The sequence below is a fragment of the Candoia aspera genome, chromosome 2 (genome assembly GCF_035149785.1).
Source record: "Candoia aspera isolate rCanAsp1 chromosome 2, rCanAsp1.hap2, whole genome shotgun sequence".
NCBI lineage: Eukaryota > Metazoa > Chordata > Lepidosauria > Squamata > Boidae > Candoia > Candoia aspera.
Window position 1 is genome coordinate 215,874,107 of NC_086154.1, and position 18,653 is coordinate 215,892,759.

Here is an 18,653-nt window from a genome sequence, read left to right on the forward strand (position 1 = left end):
ATTTAAGATGAATTAAAACATTAAAAAGTATGTAAGTAAATTATAAAAGCAGACTTGTAAATAAATTTTCAATTAAAAATTCATTCATTAAAATTTCTTTTACAAGTGAAAATGTTCTTCCCACTTTTAATTTTATATACCTGTGAGTGTTTCTTGTCAGGTCTGGAAAATAGATTTCTTTTTATGAGGTACCTTTAAAAAATACTGACCATCTCTAATGCCAGCTCAGAAAAAGAAAATTTTTTATATTACCTGCCCTTCCTCTGAACAGCACTTGCTTTAGAAATCCACACCATCTTAAGCATAGTTACACAATTTAGTGCATCAAAGGACTTCTAGAATGTTAAGAAAATATCTACATTATAAACTATCTACATTTATTTATTAATTATATTTATATTCCTCCAACTCTTGGCAGTTAATATGATATAGAAATGAACACCAAGTTATATTTCACTTAACTATGAAATTATGTCATATAATAATATAATAATTTTATTACCTTATGCAAGTAATGCCAACATATTTTGCTTTCATTAAATTTTTCTAACAAATAATTTTTAATTAAAAAATACACTAAAGGTAGCATACCTCTTTCATTTTTCCTGAGTCAATCACAAAAACAACATCATTTACTGTGATACTGGTTTCTGCAATATTTGTAGAAAGTATCTGCAGAAGCAAAAATAACAACCTTGTAATGACAGTTAATGTTTTGGGGAGATGGGTGGTGATATAAATTTAAATAATAATAAATAATAAATGTGAAAGAAGGAACAATCATTAAATAACTAAAGTCATTTGATACTTGCTATTTTGCGGATGCCAGGAGGAGAAGTCTTAAGAACCTTTTTCTGGTCAGATGTCTGCATATTTGAGTGCAGCATAAACACCTGGAATCTGATAGCAAAAAATCAGAATGAAATAGCAAAGAAATAGTTTTGTAAAGTAAAACAAAAAGCCATTTGAAATAAATATATATAAACTTTTACCTATGAGCATTATCAGCAAATCTCTTGTCATCAAATAGTATGCGATCCCTCAATCCAACTATCTCATCATACCCAGGAAGAAAAATTAAAACTGCACCTGTAAAACAAAGTTCAAATGCTAAAGGAAGATGAACCTAAGCAATTCTAGTTATTGTTGCACTCAAACTTCTCACAAATGATAAAAGTAGCCTCAGAATTCTGAGGAATTATGTATGCTGTCTTTAGCTTGAGAATTCAAACACTTCCTAAAGAGTTCCTTTATTGTCAGCTAGTTCAAATAATTGCTGAATGGGAATGTGCTACAAATGGAAACAAAAGCAAGATGAGGCTTATTGCCTACAGAACTGAATGTGAAACAAAATCTCCCCAATTTCATTTGTATGCATTTAGGCCTTGCTCATAAAACATAATTAATTGCAGGAAAGAGTGAGAATATTCAATCACATGCTGCTGAAAAAATACAAAAACATATTGTATTCTTTTCTTTCAATCTCACAAAATGTACACACTGGCCTTGGGATACATGCCAGAGTATAATACAAGTAATCCATCGTTCAGTCACTGTGTCATGTTCACCGTTCCAATGTTGCTGGTACATCGTAACGTTTCGCATGTCATTTGGCTGATGCGTGTTTTGTCTGGGAGGGGAGGAGGATTCCATCTCGTGGGATTGTTATATGTTAGTAGCTGGATTGGAATGTGTTTGGGTTATCTTGTGCGTTCAAGGTTCCTTTCCCAGGACATCAGCAGAAACGGTTACCAGCAGCTGGGGGGGTGGGGGAGTTTGCAACGGCAGGGCGAGGGGAGGGATTACATTTGAGCCAAGGGTTTTTAGTTTGTATTTGGCGCGCTTTTGCTCATTCTCAGCTTTCTCTGTATTTGCATACTATTCTTTAATAAATCAGATATCATTAAGTTCCTGCTTGTGAGTCTGAGTCTATTAGAGTAGGCAATCATTACACACTGATCTTCAGCATATCTTTTCATCCAGGTCTTTCAGAGTTTTTACAGTTTTTTTTATTTCTAGCCATCCAGAGTGACCAGGATTGAGCAATAAAAAGCCTTCAATCAATCAATAAAGCAAGCAAGCAAGCAAGCCTTGATATGAAATAATGTATTAAAATGGGACATAACTATATGGACATTACCTGCATCACAGCTATGACAGATGTTGTACAGTAGATGCATGATCAGGTCAAGATCCACCTTTTCATCATCAAAACTGTGGTGGTAAGCTTTCAGGAGTTCTCGATCTTCTGCACTAAGTTCACTAGCATTAGCATGGACCAAGGAACTTTCATCTAGATTACCAGACTCTAATGAGGCACTGAAATATGTAGTAGAGATAAATAAGGTAAGATAACACTTATAAAATACTGAACCACATTTCATTGAAGATCAAAAATAGGAAGTCGAAAATGTTTTTTTTTTCAATTTCACAAATACTTGGAAACCACAAAGGAATCTTTCTATGAACGCAAGGCATTGATTTAACAAAGACATTCATTAATGGAGAGCTTTTTGTCTATTTTCCCTTTCACTCTCAAAATCCTACAGAGCCAATGCAATGTTCATAGTAATTCTGTCCTGGTCAATAATCCATTCAATTTATCTGAATGGAATAGGTTCACAAAACTAACTTCAATTACTCCATAATCTTACCCACACACTTTATTTGTTCAATTCACTGTTTTAAAACATTAAAAAATTAATCCCCGTAAAGAGCAACACAGTTAACACTGTCAGTATGAACTACCAACCTATTTACTCTACTGGCACCAAGGTGAAAGGCAAGGAGGTTAAGCATTAATTCCAAGTTCCCAATGGTTTCTATAGCTCAAAGATGAGAATACAGAATATTTGAGTCATTTTGAGTTTCAGAACACAGCAAACTCAGAACGTTCTGATGGAATGTTTCAGGTGGTGCTGTTCTGAGCTTGAAATAAAATATGTCTACCACTCTGTGGAAATATTTAATAGATGTCAACACTAAAAAAAAATATATACGTTTCATATTAAATTACTTCATTTTTTAAATCTCTTCCCATACTACAATTGCTGTTCAATAATGTTCCAGCTCATCCTATTTCATATCTTTCAAATACAGGCTAAATTACAGAAAGAAATAATTTGCTAATTTTGCAAGGACCATTAATATCTTGTTTTAGAGGTAGCTTGGCTTTAAACCTGGAATTAACATATGCATCAAGAAGAAAATAAACTGTCTGCACTCTTTTTCCTATTTCAACTTTACAGTGAAATTTCCTTTTTTAAAAAGCTTAATCTGCTTCAAGAAATATTCCAAAGACCTATGTAGAATTATGTTAAGTAAAGGATCTCCATAAATCAGATATCAAGAGCACCCCAATCATGAACAAGACTTTGATAGATTTTTGTAGTGCATTTCAGTATCAGTAAATACGTTACCAATAGGATTCTAGCAGGTCAATTACTTCTGTCTGTCCAAAATGTTTAGCCCAATCCAAAGCTGTCCTGTAAAAGTATTCAATAAAATGTTTGGCTTATGCACAACAATGAAACATTTTCAATACTCTTTAGCTATATTCATTATGGGATTTGAATAGTCATGAAAATCTTTCCAAAGGGATGTGTCACAATGATATGTAAGCCATGCAGAAAGAGCTGCAAACAGCTTATAAAACAGCTACATAAGCCAAGAAAAAAACATGGCTGCTTTAATAGTTGCAAGAAACGTGCTTTGTACATGCTCCTTTGCATTGCAAAACATCTCTTTCGAAGAATTTGGACAAACCTGATTTGTAATCTTGTTTACTCTTAAATAAATTAATGAGTCTCTTTATGATAGCAAAAGAGCATCTTCATAATATTTGGACTTCTAAGGTTGGACCTTCAACAACTGGCTACTAACACAAGTAATCTATGGTGTATGAAAAAGTAATTATTTTTCTCTGTTGAAATATGCTTAGTTATTTGCAGGACCACCTATCTCCTGTTATTTCTGCCAGTCTAACCAGGTTGCACAGGGTGGGGACGCTATAGATCCCATCTCTGAGGTAGTGCCATCTAATGGGATGTAGAAAATGCATCTCCTCTATTATTGTGTCTGCGCTTTGGAATGAGCTCCCCTCTTCCCCCACTCCCCGACCCTGCAAGGGTTCAGCAGTCCTGATCCTATCAACCTTTCACAGAGCCATGAAGTCCTGGTTTTTCTCCTGTGCATTGGGCCAGGATGGTAATTGAGCCCATTTTGCTTGTTATCCCCAGCCTTAGGTATGTTACGCGTATGACTTGTAGTTGGTAAAGGAACAAGCAGTTAAGAAATATGCTGCAGACCAGAGCTTGGTAGAACAGCCATGACGGCCTTAGAAAAGGTATTCATATGCAGCGATGTAACTATGTCTACAAGATCAGAATAGTGCAAGCAATGGTATTCCCTGTGACACTCTATGAAAGCGAAAGTCGGACCTTTGAAGAAGCAGGATAGGAAGAATATTAACACTTTTGAACTTTGGTGCTGGAGAAAACTCCTGAGAATACCATGGACAACCAAGAAAACAAACAAATGGATCACTGAACAAATCAACCCAAAGTTCTCATTCGAGGCGCAAATGACCAGGCGCTAATGCTGGGAAAGGTGGAAAGAAAGATAAAAAGAGGATGAACAGCAGCAAGATGGGTGGATTCAGTTACGATGGCAGTGGATGCACTATTGGAAGACCTGAAAGATCAGGTTAGGGACAGATCATCATGGAGAAAATCTATCAATGTGGTCACTAAAAGTCAACACCGACTTGATGGCACATAACCAACTGATATAATAATCAGCACAGTGAAGGCACTTTTAGTATATTACATCTTTCAATAAATCATGACCAATATTATCCTTTTTTCCTTCTTGCCATGTTCCAATCCATAGGTTAAACTTCAGGTTTTCAACTTCAAAGTATCTATGATACTATGTATTTCAAAGCTGTGATTAATATCAGAGTATTAGAAAAATATCCTTCATTGATACTATATATTTTTAAATTATATTTTTATTAAGCATTTTGAAAGAAGAAAAAAAGATAGAGAAAAAACCAAAAAAGAGAAAAAATTACAAGCATCAGAGAATTAGGTAAGAATTTTCAGTATTTTAATAACCAGTTTTAAGTAACTGAATATATTAAATTGCTTCGAAAACTACAAATCATTGTTAAAATCCAAGCAATATATAAAAAATCAACAGCAGTAATCATTAAGCCAAGCTACTGAACGTCTATTCTGATTTAACAGATTCTTTAGCGTTAGATTATTAAGACTTTATGTTAAGAAAAACCCAAATTTCAGATAGGGTACAAATTGATATATAGAATTATAATGAAAGAATGGTCTCCAAGTTGAGTTAAATTGTGTCAGATTTACTTTTGAGATATTACCTTATTTTTGGCACTGACAGACACTACATATTAAAGCATGATCAGAAACAGAAATATTCATCAAATATTAGAATTAATCTGTTTTTGTTCCCCCCCCTTTTATCCACATGTACCCCCCAGAGAAAAACAATGTAAAAAAATTGATATTTTTACCAGCCATTGGATGATTTGATATGAACATTTGCTCCCATACTAATCAGCTGTTCTACTTGATTCAAGAAGCCTCTTCCAGAAGCTACCATTAATGTTGTCGCACTTGTTTCACTGTGCCTGTAATCAACTGGGGAGAGGGGTGGAATGGATGGTGGGAATAAGTTTTAGAATATTATTTATGAATTGCTCAGACTTTTAACTATTTTTCCAAGATTGTCAAAATATTCTGCTATTCTCACAAAACATTAAAAATTGAATTGATCAAATATTAATTATTTTGGCTGTTACGTACAATTCTATGCACATTTACTAGACAGCTTGTTCAAGATCAAGCTTCATTATTTGAGAAAACACAGACACAGGAAAAAGTGGTGATGATTCATGAGTCACATAGGCCAATTATTTAGGAATAATCAAACATTTCAAAATTATTATTCAGAATTCCACAAAACCAGAGCTGGATTATTTTCTAGTCAAATGGCATGGCCATTTATGATTAGATAACTCAGTAACTCATTCAGTAAAAACTTACCACTGACATTTTCAGTTAAGATAAGATGGAACACTTGTGCAAAAGCATCAATGTCCTTATGCAGCCAAATATCAGAAAGGCAAGCATCCATTTCTTTAATTAGCCAAGGTTCAAGACAATTAACATCTTTTTCAGCCTGTAAATAAAAATACATTTTAACATCACTTGGAAACTCCTAAAAACCATTTTTTAAAACCATTCCATCATATATCCTGAAACTGGCAAAAAGTTTCAAAATTTCAAAACTTTTTAAATCTTACAGCTTTAATGCTGTTTACTACTATAAAGTTAGGACAAATTCATGTATATCCTTGACTATGTCAATATAAACTGCTCCCTCATTTATATGTATTCAACTTTATATGATACAGAATAAATAAAGCATGAGCTTAATTAAGAGACAGAATGATAAAATCATGAAAATTTATGCAAAAATTGAAAAGCACAATAGAATATAATGTGGAAAGTTGAAGCAGAAATCTGACTTTCCCTGTCTTCTAACATTTCTGTACAGTTAGAAATATGGGCATGCTTACGTAGATGTTTGTGAAAAGGATACACCAACCAGAGCTTGATGTGCACTGGCAGAGCCTAAGCTTAGGCACAGTTTCTGTTTCATAACCATTCCTATCCAATATAAAATACTGGAGATCTTAGAATAGTGCATACCAGTTGACTGAAGACTGTGTCACCCCCATCATCCAGCAGCTCATATTCTTCAGCTACATTTGGAACCGCTCTCTGCCGTTGCAATTCCGGTTTGCTATTATCTTGTGCGGAATACCACTCAGTCAAAGTTGTCTGTTGTTTTTCTTCTAGATAGCACATTTATGTTTTACATAAAGAAAAAAGTCAAGATTGAATGCATAGATTTTGCTTGCTAGGGTTTTTCACTGTATTTTATAGAGCCTCCCCCCATTTTGCAGTTTTTTATATCAATCAAAACATTTTCCAATATCTGCAAAAATAGAGACCCACCTCGCTGTTTTTCCTTTTTATATTTAATCATCTCTTTATTTGTATAGCCTGTACTTCTTAATAAGTCTTCTAAAAACATCTCCTTTACTTCAAATGGTCTTCCTGGAACTGGAAACAGAAACATTATTACAAATATCCAGAGTTCATTCTGAACTGCCAATAATGAGTTGTAATAAAGATGTGTTTTTAGAGATCATCTAAACATTTTTTTAAATATAGTTTTACTGAATTTTTTAAAAATAAGAGTAAAAACAAATACAAAGGAAAAAAGTAAGAAGGAAAAAAGAAAAAGAAATAAAAGAGAAAGCTAAAGTACAAAGGAAAAAAAGAAAAAAGTATAAGAAAAATAGAAAAGAAAAAAGATACAAAGAAGTGGCTTCTGATCTTCTTTACAGCAGTTCTAAGTAAAATTGTAGATTTACCTTTCTCTAAAGTTACATCATGACTCTTTCTATAATCTACCCTATCTAATATAAACCACGTTCATTTCTGAACCTCATAGTAGGATATTACCAATTACTACAGCTCCTCTTTATCTTCTTGCAAATATCAGTTATAGCTCTTCCGCTATTTAAGCAGAGAGGCAACCTCTTATCTCCTGTTCGCTACTGTCGTCTTCTTCCTCCTCCTCCTCTTCTTCTTCTCCTTTTTTTTTTTGACATCTGTTTATTCACTGATGGCCTGAAAGCTATTTCTGAGTTCCAGCACTGCAGAATGTCTCCTGTTTCTTGTTCCTCTGTGTCAGTCTTGTTCACTGGAATTAGGCCTTTTATTTATTTTTTTCTTTATGGCAAATTGCTTCCTCCATCAATTCTGTTGTAATTCTGTCTTCTTTGTTTGATATGTCTTTAACGTTTATGAGCTGAAGTGTGGCCAATGTTTTCTCAAGCTATACTATAAGCATGCACATTCTGCAAATATATGCCAAGTTTTCAGGCACAAAAACATATATGCCACAAACCCTGCAGGTTATGACTGCAGTTGTTTACTCATTTGGATTTATTTTTGAAGGCACCGCAAACGTGTGTGTGTACGCATGTTCTCTTCTTAGAATCCTAGATTAGCCAAGTACTAATGAGTGACTTAAAGAAAAAAATTGTTATGAATGATATCCTTGAACTCCCGTGAAACTCCTATTATCGCCCCATGATCATTTGCTTAGTGAACTCACAACTTGGATAGCACTCTTCATATATATTCCCATTTTAATCTGTGCAAAAACTTGTTTATTTAACAAGAATCAATGGACTCTCAGCAATTCTCTCTTCTAATCAACCTCTATTCAGGAGATGATCTTTTCACCCCACAGATCTGAGCATACAATCCCACAAAAAACACAACTTCTCTGATCACTACTCTTCCTCCTGTGGAACTCAGATGCCAAAGCTGTTCCTATTCATTATCACAATGGTCCCTTTAGATTGCTGCTTTAGCAACTGAAAAAAAAAGCCTTAGGGTAATTGTTTGCCCAGTTAAATCCAGTTCCATTTAACACATACTAATAATAATATTTTTAAGTTTATTATCAAAATCTTGTTTATTTCTGCATATGTAATGATGACTATATACTCAGAATTCAAACTAAAAAATGGTATACTATTTTTTAGCTGAAGGATTCCAAACTCTTTTTTTTTCAAAAATATGCCATGTCAAAACACCAATATATTATAAAAATACAATCAAAGTTCAGCAGTAGTGCTTTAAAGAGAAAAACAGCAAATCCTTATCAATAATACTTGTACCTTTCAGTCAGATCCTCAGATAACAAGTGATACAGAACTGTTTGTTTCCAAGGTTTGATATATACCATAGTAGACACACACACACACAGAATAATATATATTTTCTTGAACTATATTTCATAATGGGATTCCTTTTAACATTTGAACTTACTATATATCACTGGACAGCCTCCAAAATATCTGACAAAGAGGTTCACATCAAGAGCAGCACTAGAAAGTATGAGTTTCAGTGAAGAATGTTTTTGTAGCATATCTCTTAATTTTGTTAACAAAAAATCACTGAATCGATCTCTCTCGTGGACTTCATCCTGCAACATAAACAAGCCAGGTTTTTTTGTAACAAAACCTGAGCATTTTGTTACATCACATACAATGATTTGTTTCTTGTTGTCACCTCTGTTGATCTACATTAGTCTTTCCTACCTTGTGCATGCTCCCAATGTATGGGCTTCAACTCCCAGAACTCCCTAGCCATTGTCCTGTCTAATACTGTCAACAATCAACATGTAATTCATCCTGCTGCCCTATGTTGTGACTTTATGCAGTGTTTTGCCTTTAGGATATTCAAGCTGTCATCCAAAAGGCAGTTTTTTTAAAAAAAATCAATTGGAATCCCAAGTTCTACATGGCTCATTTGCTAACTGCTCCTTGAGTCTCATATTCTGATTATAGTATAGAAATCTGCTGAATATAGAAAATTATATGCTCTCATAAAAAACTGACAAACCTATAGGTACCAAGTATGTTTATACTGGAAGATAAATGTTTTTATCAAAGCACTTTAAAGCTAAAATGATCAGAATTTCAAAATAATTTAAAATAATTATAATTCAATTGTCAATGTATCAATCCTTTCACAATTCAAGCTTACGAACACCGGTAAAAATATTTCAACCCAGTATGCAGGTATAGTTATTCAAGCTTTATAACCTACTAGAGATATAAAAATTATAATAATAAAATTCTATTCAATGCAACTATAGCTAAAAAAATTATTCGTAACCTCTTCCTCATTTGGAGTCCATAAGTCTGGGTGCTTGTGCCTCAAAGTAATATATGCTCAATAAAGCCAGATCAGGGTCACAGGAGAATGGGCAACCTTAGAAATTGATTAAATAAAGAATACCACTAATATGCTAATAAGAGTTTGTTTATATATTAACATTTTAATAATTTTAACCTAGGTATAAAAAAGGCTTTGCATGATAACAAGGATACCATTTCTGGAAAAAAAATGGCCAAACTTACCACAATAACATGAGTTACAGTAGATAATGCACTATCTCCTGCCATTAGTGTACGAAGTAATACACCATTGGTGCAAAACGTTAAGAGTGTTTTTGGAGAAACCCTGTTAATATAAAGATACTTAAGAACTTTATATTACAAAAACAGTAAGCACAATTACATGAAGTTATTACAAATAAAGGCTTCTAATCACAATGCTGTCACTTCTGAACAAACGATACTGCAAAGGTGCAGTGCTATTCTGAGAGACCACTTGGCCTGTTTTAAAATGTAGGTTTAATGCAAAGAAAAGATTGTACAAAGGATTATAGAAGAACCCTGTCTAAGCGACAACAGACAAAAGGCATGTTGCATATAATTCCTCTTCTGAAATGTATCTGTAACATAGACACATACTACCTGGTGGAAATGCCTTTTTTCCAAACTTACTTCCACAAAATCTAAGGCTAGAAAGGGGAACTTAAAATATGAAACAGTTTGTGTTCATTCAATGAGGGATGCAATCTGGTTCCTCAACAAATCTATGTCTACATTGCACACAGAGATAATAAGCAAGGAATAGTTTTAATTATCATAACTACCCTCAGTTTCACAACTTCCAGGGTGTCTTGATTAAAACAATCAAGAATCCTAGCATGAGGAATCACGAAAAATAGCAGAGTACTGGACAGTGAGGAGGAAGGAGGAAATCACCACCAGCATTAAAACAGATCTTTGGATTACATTTTGAAAACCATGGAAATGTGAAGCGATCTGGTGCTGGGAAAGTTTTTAAAAAATCTACAAGGCAAGCCTTTCTGAAAAGCATCCCGTAAGTCAGTGATGACAAACTTATGACATGCGCGTGACGTTTTGGGTGACAAGCCAGTGTTCACCAACACCCAACAACAGCTATTCTCCCTGTTTGAGTTACCAATGACATATCTTTATATAATAGCACCACACGATTGGATTGTATTTTTTTAATAAATGAATATATAAAGTATTGTTTCTCTTTTGTTCGGGGGGGGGGTGACACACCAGCAGAGTCAAGTTAGGCATTTTCTGAATTTTTGACATGCCAAGCCCAAAAGGTTCACCATCACTGCCATAATCACAGTATCACTTTGTTATGTACTACTCATTAATTCTGGAAGGCAGCATTGTCTGTCTATCTGTCTGTCTATATTTTTATCACCACCTATCTCCCCCGCACGGGGGACCCTGAGTGGTTCACAATAAAAACCATTTAAAATTCAATAAAATCATAAATAATGCCAATAATCAGTAAATATAAAATGCAATGAAATCCAAGTAACAGCAGATCTAATTCAGCCCATAAGGGGATAAGACCAGTCCTGGTAGGACTAGGGAACCAACCAGCCGCAAGAATGGCTCTTCCTCTCCCCACTCCAAGCCTGGTGGCAAAATCAGGTCTTTAGCTGTTTTCTGAAGTCCAGGAGGGAGGGGGCTAACCTCACTTCTTGGGGAAGGATGTTCCAAAGGGCGGGAGCTGCTGCAGAGAAGGCCCACCTCCTGCACCCCGCCAGATGGAATTCTCTTACAGACGGGGTCCGCAGCATGCCCTCTCTGCACAACCAGGTGGGACAGGTTGATGTAACAGGGATGAGATGGTCCCTTAGGTAACCTGGACCCATGCCATGTAGGGCTTTAAAGGTGATAACCAACACCTTGAATTGGACCTGGAAGCAAACTGGAACCCAATGCAGCTCACAGAGCAGAGGAGTTATATGTGCTGGTCTTCAAGCACCTAAAATTGCCCACACAGCTGCATTTTGGACCAACTGTAGCTTCTGGATACTTTTCAAGGGTAGCCCCATGTACAGCTCATTACAATAGTCTATATGGGAGAAGACCAGGGCATGAGTGACTGTTCGAAGGGCCTCTTGATCCAGGAAGGGGCATAACTGGCACACAACACGAAGTTGCACAAAGGCCCTTCTGGGCATGACTGCCACCTGCTCTTTGAGCAGGAGTCGTGAGTCCAAAAGGATCCCCAAGTTATGCACCGGGTCTGTCTGGGGCTGTGCAACCCCATCCAGAACTAAAGATGGCAAATCCCTGGGAGCCGAGGGGCCATTAACCCACAGCCACTCCATCTTACCAGGGTTCATCTGAAGCCTGTTGTTCCCCATCCAGACCCCAATAGCCCCCAGACACCTGGAAAGAGCAGCCACAGCATCACTTACTTCCCCCGGGATGGAGATGTATAGCTGAGTATCATCAGCATATTGATGATACCTCATCCCATAGAGACGGATGATCTCGCCCAGCGGTTTCATGTAGATGTTAAAAAGGAGGGGAGAGAATCCTGAACCCTGTGGCACCCCACAAAGGAGGGGCCGTGGGCCCAATCTCTCCTCTCCTATTAACACCAACTGGGACCGGCCCTGGAGAAAGGAGGTGAACCAGCGCAAAACTAAGCTGCCCACCCCCAACTCCCTGAGCCGACCCAAAAGGATACCATGGTCAATGGTATCGAAAGCCACTGAGAGGTCAGGAGAGCCAGGATGGATGCACTGCCTCCATCCTGCTCCTGCCAGAGATCATCCATAAGTGCAACCAATGCTGTTTCTGTTCCATATCCAGGCCTGAAACCTGACTGAAAGGGGTCTAGATAATCCGTTTCATCCAGAATCCTCTGGAACTGCAGTGCCACCACCTTCTCAACCACCTTCCCCTTAAAGGGGAGGTGGGAGACTAGACAAAAATTATCCAGTACAGTAGGGTCCAGTGATGGTTTCTTGAGGAGGGGGCACACAAGCACTTCCTTAAAGGCCGCCAGAAACACCCCCTCCCGTAAGGATGTATTTATCATCAACTGGGCCCAACCACACGTCACCCCCCGAGCTGCCTTCACCAGCCAGGAAGGACATGGATCTAATTGACAGGTGGTGGCATTTACAGTCCCGAAGATCTTGTCCACTTCCTCAGGTCCAACAGGATCAAAAAACAGACTTGGAAGATGATGCAATGGATGTTCCCTTGGAAACAGTACATGCTATTAGTATTTATCAGTATAATGCATCACAGAATTAACAGTCAAACAAACTTATTATACCATTGTCCCCTATCTCCAAGAAAAAGAGTGATAAAGAGGTATAGGACCAAAAGGGAAAAGTTTAATGTGCCAAGCAAGGGATGAGATTATCTCCAAAGTTTGTTATTTGCATAAATCTGTAACCTGCAAAACTTCTAAAATACTTTTTATCCAAGTACACAAAAAAATTTGGTGAGACCTGCTTTCTAATCGGATCTGATAACCAATAGTCTGGCCAATCTTCTCTCTTCTTTCAGCAGCAACTCTTTCAGCCACAGCAATCGCTGCTAACCGTCTTGGTTGAGTGCAAAATATGCGACATGGTATGCCATTTTTGTAACAGTCGTCAAGTAGAAATTGAGGTATCTGAACATAAAGACTGGTGTTAATGTTAGAAAAAAACTGGACATACAAATTCCACAGTAAATTATATTTCCATCTGAAATTGGCAGATTTTAAAATATTAATACTATTTCTTTATCTATTAGGACAGCTTTTACACATTTTTTTACTTTTAACTTCTAACATATAACATACCTGAGTAGTTTTTCCAGATCCAGTTTCCCCCACAATCAAAATGACTTTATTTTCTTTAATAATTCTAACAATTTCATCCTGCTTTTCATAAACTGGTAGAGACTGCCGAAATGAATCAAATTCCGATTCTCCCCGTTTCACTGGGATCTGAGGGATGCCATTGTTAAGACGCCCGCTTGTTTTGCTCATTTCTCTATTCTCTAGGAAAAGAAAAAATAATGACTTTGCTAAGCTGAAAATTTATCTATTCTAACATACAATAAATAAGCCACTTGGTTAATAGAAATTGAATACTATACAGCAAAACAGTACCCAACTTATCTATTAGTTAGTTTATATAGTATATTTGATAAATAAAACACTGGTAGAACATAATTGTGAATAAATAGGAATTCCTCAGCCTGAGAATACACAGGCATTCCATTTGTTCACAATGGACACAAAACAGCTATTCTCTACTTGCATTTTCTTCCTAAAAACCTCAGGCAAACCAAAGATCAAAGTATTAAACAGCTTAGTGATTACACAATGACAGCCAGAACTAATATAACCTGTCTTGCAGCTCCCAGGTGAAAGCTTTAGAGGACTATTCTCACCCCTCCAGTGATGAATTGTTTCCTGTGTGGCCACTGAACTAAATGGTCTCCCCAAAATTTGCATGCTTAAGGCTTGATAGAACTGAGGGGAGTTCAGTATGGTGCTCCAGAACACAGGAAAACTGCAGATTTTAATCTTTTTTTTTTAAATACCGTAAAGATTATAAAATGAAACAGCTAAGCTCAGTCCTACTTTGAGGCAGAAGTAGAACATAAAGCAAAATTTTCTGGAATGAAAATAGTTTTAAATGTTATTTAAACTACCGCATTAGGAAAAATCAGGAACACTTCTGAGGAATCAAAGGGCAGGTAGGCCAATGTTAAATTTCTTAGGTCCTTACATTTTTCTTGATGTAGTAGTACTGGGGAAATAGTGAATCAGCATCATCAGTGTAGGGTTGAATTCATACTCACTAGGGTAGCAACCATCACATTTATAAAAATCTCAGAACTGTAATGGTAACATTTTCTAAGCATTTCTTTCAGCGACATATTTTTCCTCCCATGATATATTGTATTTTTTCAGAGTATACTCAACCTACCAGCTTCAACAGCAAATACATTTCCCCTCTCTGTCTTTGGTAAAAGTTCTGTGCGTTCTTTATTGGTTACAGGAAATCTCTGTACTAAACTTCTAATAGCATGCTTTGTGTTTGGAATCAAATTGCAGGTCATCACTGTATGTGCCAATTCAGATCCATCTTTTTTCTTCACAGTTAGGTATCTGTTCGCTCCTTTCCTGAAACATTGAGGCATTTTTATATTTACCACCAAGAATGATTTTTATGCATACACGTTAATAAGAATACCTAGATATTAAATAATTGTCTCAAAAATATTAAAATATGCCAGGAGCATTTAAATACATGAAATAAACTCTACTAACAAATTACGGTGCCTTTAAAACATAGGTCAAATCAGCTGTTTCAGAAAGATCACTTCAAAAATTATGACCCTTTGAGAAGTCACGGACCTCTAAAAGGTAATGATATTTGGTTATCTTAAAATACTGTTAATAGCTTCATTTTCCAATCATGATTTGACTGGGTCTTGTTTTTTAATATGTACATTTCAAAATGTTAGCTTTAGTATGTATGTTTTACAGGTCATAAACTCTTGCTGCAGAAGCATGGTTAAATGCTAGAGGGCAGTAACTGCATGTGAAACTCCATGCTCCTAGAAGTCACTTTATTCTTAATATGTGTTCTACTGGTAAAGAAGGCATTTGTTTTTAAACAGTCGGCTCTGCTATTTAATCTAATTTACTGAGGATTAGATTCTGTTCATTTCTAATGTTGATCTGAAGCTGAAAAAAAGTGTAGCATTGTTTCTCTGTTCAGCTGGCTCCCTTTAATCGTTCATAATTATTTCTGAATTATCAGTGCAAAAACCAGCTACTGTGAAATGTAATCAAGAACACAGCTCAGTACAATGAAGACCTACTGTATGCCCTAATGCTAAATGCAGTATAAATTTATCTATATAGGATTTAAAATATGTAGAATTGAGTGTTTTCTATGACAAGGCTTTTATAATATTAGAAGAAATGGCTATCTAAACACATACTTTTTAAAACACTAATAACTCTTTAGGAACATCTCAGATTTTACTAATGAGAATCATGTAAAAGTAAAGTCTCCTTTAAATGAACTTGAATCTTGATGTTTTTATTGATAATCCATGCAGTCTTCTTGATAAAAGTTTTCCACTGCTGACTGCTAGGATGTTTTCAACTTCCCAGTCTAGTCTAAGGCTCTGAAATTGCCTTCCATTCCAATACTAATCAGGGTTGATCCTACTTACCTTCCAAATTCAGTCAGGTGCTGCCATCTACTGAGATCATAAATGAGTACCACAATTATTTATAACCAAGGAAAGAAACTTCATTTTGCTTATTACAACAATCATACATAGTTTGAGCCTCTGATAGAGATCCCCAGAATAAAATAGACTAAGTATTTTTACATAATCAATGATCAGAAAACCTACAGTTGAATCCTAACAATATTTACTGAAATTTACTGAAATGAGTCCTGCTCATTTCAATGCATTTTACTCCTAAACATTTATAGAATTTGTCTTAAATATCCTTATCAATCTAAGAATGGTCATTTTCTGAAGTTATTTAACATTATAGTACAATGGTATAAAATCTAAATGAATATATTTACTGCAGCAACAAAGGATAAATTATCGATAGCCAGTGCCTATAATCTAAACATGGAATTATGCACAAGCACATGAAAGGAATACAGTCTGACAGTAAATATATGTGACGCTATTTGAAACAGAAACATACCAAGCTCCTCCAGAAGAAACCAATGAACATCAAAACACTTCAGAAACTTAAAACTGCAGTTGTACCAGAAACATTAATTTTGAATGATCCATGTTCACAAACATACACAGAAGCTGTATTATTTTATAAGATATCAACTTACCCTTTGCTTTTAGAAATCAAACCAAGAGATTGACTTAGTCGATGAATAAAAGCTCTCTCAGTACTGGTCAATGATGAAGGAAAATCCATTTCTATAGGAGAAAATCATAATAGGAATATTCAGTCACTGGGATTTTTTTCATTCATAAAAAAGGAGCAAATATTTCTCAAGGATGATAAAGGATGTCTCATCTGAGACAATTCCATTGAATTCAATGGAGCTTATTTCAGAGTAGAATGCACAGATTTATACCACATGTCAACTAACAAATTTGATAAGTAATACACTGGGGATAAAATGAAGGAAGTATTGCATGCTAGATGTGGAAATTACTTTTATTTTACATAGCTTTTAAAGTATTAGATAAATTAATGGATCTATGAACAATTTTATTATACCAAAGAAGTATATACATTCTGGAAATTGAACAAATTCTTGAACCAAGATATGCTTGGTACCCAGTGCCTGATAACAAACTTCAAGGGTTGACTGTGACCATCATGCCTTGCTTGTTACCCTTCCAAGGTATACAGGACAGCACACTGCAGCACCTCATTTATCTGCCACTTGATCTTGCTTTACACACACACACACACACACACACACACATATATATATAAAATAAACAATGATTAATGTCAGAGCCAAATGATTCAACTCATACTTAATCTCCCCTTAACATAGCTCAGATATAAAACTACCAAAAAACCTTCTATTTCTGAATGTCTGAAAGGGCCCTGATTATCAGTATAGACAGCTCAGCATTAAAAGATCTGATTAAAACGATTTTAAGAGAGTTTAATGGAATGGAGGAAAACTGCCTGGTTTGTTGCAAGATAGAATGAAAGACCCTAGGTGAGTAATGGATAAAATAAGTTTGACTATTGTCCTTGAGAAATGCTGTCTATTGCTGCACAGATAGAACTCTATTTCTACAGCAAGTACAATCAGCAACCAAGACATCTGTATTTTCCTTGTTAAACAGAGAAACTAATGTAGTGAGGTAAAGTTCCCCTGTGTTACACAACAGAAATATACTGCTTTTGACCCCAAGGATAAAACAACAAGGCAGGTAGTTGCTTCACCAATTGGTTATTCCCATTAAGCCTTCATAAAGGACACCCTCCAGCTGTGTTGAACCACAACTCCCATCGCGTTTGCCGGATATAACTGAGAGAGCGCTGTAGGCCGAACCCCATGGGGATCCAAAAGCTCCCTAAAGGAAGGACCTCTTAATTTGCAAACCTTCAACACTCAGTTGGCTTGCTTCGAGGGGGGGCTGCCCACCCGCTGCCCTGGTTCAAGGCAGGAACGACCCCATCAACTATGGGTCGCCTCCGGTGTAGGGAGCCGTTACCTCGCTGGTCCCCATACCGAAACCGCTCCAGAGCGATGTTCACAGCAATTTTCACTTCTTCGTCAATACGAATATCCTTCAGCCCCTTGGCGCGACCGCCGCCGGAGCAGGAGGACGACGAGGAGGCGGCGGAGGCGGTAGAGGGGCCTCCGCTTGCGGGCCCGCTTCCCGGAGGCCGAGGCGAGACGCTGCTCGGCCGGGACATCTCCCAGCGCCGCCTTAGAGCTCAAGCTCAGCCCGGGACGCTCGGCGCCACCAGAGGGAGTCGAGCACGGCCAGGCCCGAGACACCCCGAAACTCGGTCGGGAAAACGAAAGGAGCAGGGCAGGGGGCGGAGTCTTTGGCTCCGTGGGGTGACGTCACAGCCTCCCAGGCGGGAAAGGGAAGGTAGAATGAGAAGGAGACCGTATTGTGCATTGGCGGCGATGAGGAGCGGGGCGCGGGAGGGGTCGCTTTTCTCGTCTCAGAATTGGGCTCGGCGACATTGCAAAGGGTTAAGTGCGATTCGGCTCACTGAGGGTGGCTCAGCGCCTGTGTTTGCGAGACGCACCAAGCCACGTTTCGGCCTAGCAAACCCAGACACTAAAAAGCTTCAGGTCCTTTGAGTGGACTAAATTAAAATACGACTCAGGGTGTT

At 36.8% G+C, this 18,653-nt stretch overlaps 1 protein-coding gene across 4 annotated transcripts in view; it reads right to left on the reverse strand.

Moving 5' to 3' along the window:
• The window catches only part of YTHDC2 (YTH N6-methyladenosine RNA binding protein C2), a 35,095-nt gene extending 16,765 nt beyond the window's left edge, over positions 1 to 18,330 (reverse strand). Inside the window, exons 1-17 of one of the 4 annotated variants that reach the window (XM_063295335.1) lie at positions 18,017 to 18,330; positions 16,660 to 16,750; positions 14,761 to 14,957; positions 13,623 to 13,822; positions 13,285 to 13,451; positions 10,046 to 10,148; positions 8,949 to 9,105; positions 7,056 to 7,163; positions 6,747 to 6,892; positions 6,078 to 6,213; positions 5,546 to 5,672; positions 3,420 to 3,485; positions 2,141 to 2,319; positions 993 to 1,089; positions 813 to 900; positions 592 to 672; positions 253 to 335 (exon numbers count right to left, since the gene is read on the reverse strand). In XM_063295335.1, the coding sequence (XP_063151405.1) occupies positions 253 to 335; positions 592 to 672; positions 813 to 900; positions 993 to 1,089; positions 2,141 to 2,319; positions 3,420 to 3,485; positions 5,546 to 5,672; positions 6,078 to 6,213; positions 6,747 to 6,892; positions 7,056 to 7,163; positions 8,949 to 9,105; positions 10,046 to 10,148; positions 13,285 to 13,451; positions 13,623 to 13,822; positions 14,761 to 14,957; positions 16,660 to 16,750; positions 18,017 to 18,221 (2,231 nt within the window). In that variant the 5' untranslated portion in view covers positions 18,222 to 18,330. Of the gene's footprint in view, positions 1 to 252; positions 336 to 591; positions 673 to 812; positions 901 to 992; positions 1,090 to 2,140; positions 2,320 to 3,419; positions 3,486 to 5,545; positions 5,673 to 6,077; positions 6,214 to 6,746; positions 6,893 to 7,055; positions 7,164 to 8,948; positions 9,106 to 10,045; positions 10,149 to 13,284; positions 13,452 to 13,622; positions 13,823 to 14,760; positions 14,958 to 16,659; positions 16,751 to 18,016 lie in introns of those variants that run through there. The other 3 variants (XM_063295332.1, XM_063295333.1, XM_063295336.1) reach the window with 3 other exon arrangements.
• Positions 18,331 to 18,653: the final 323 nt, after the last annotated feature.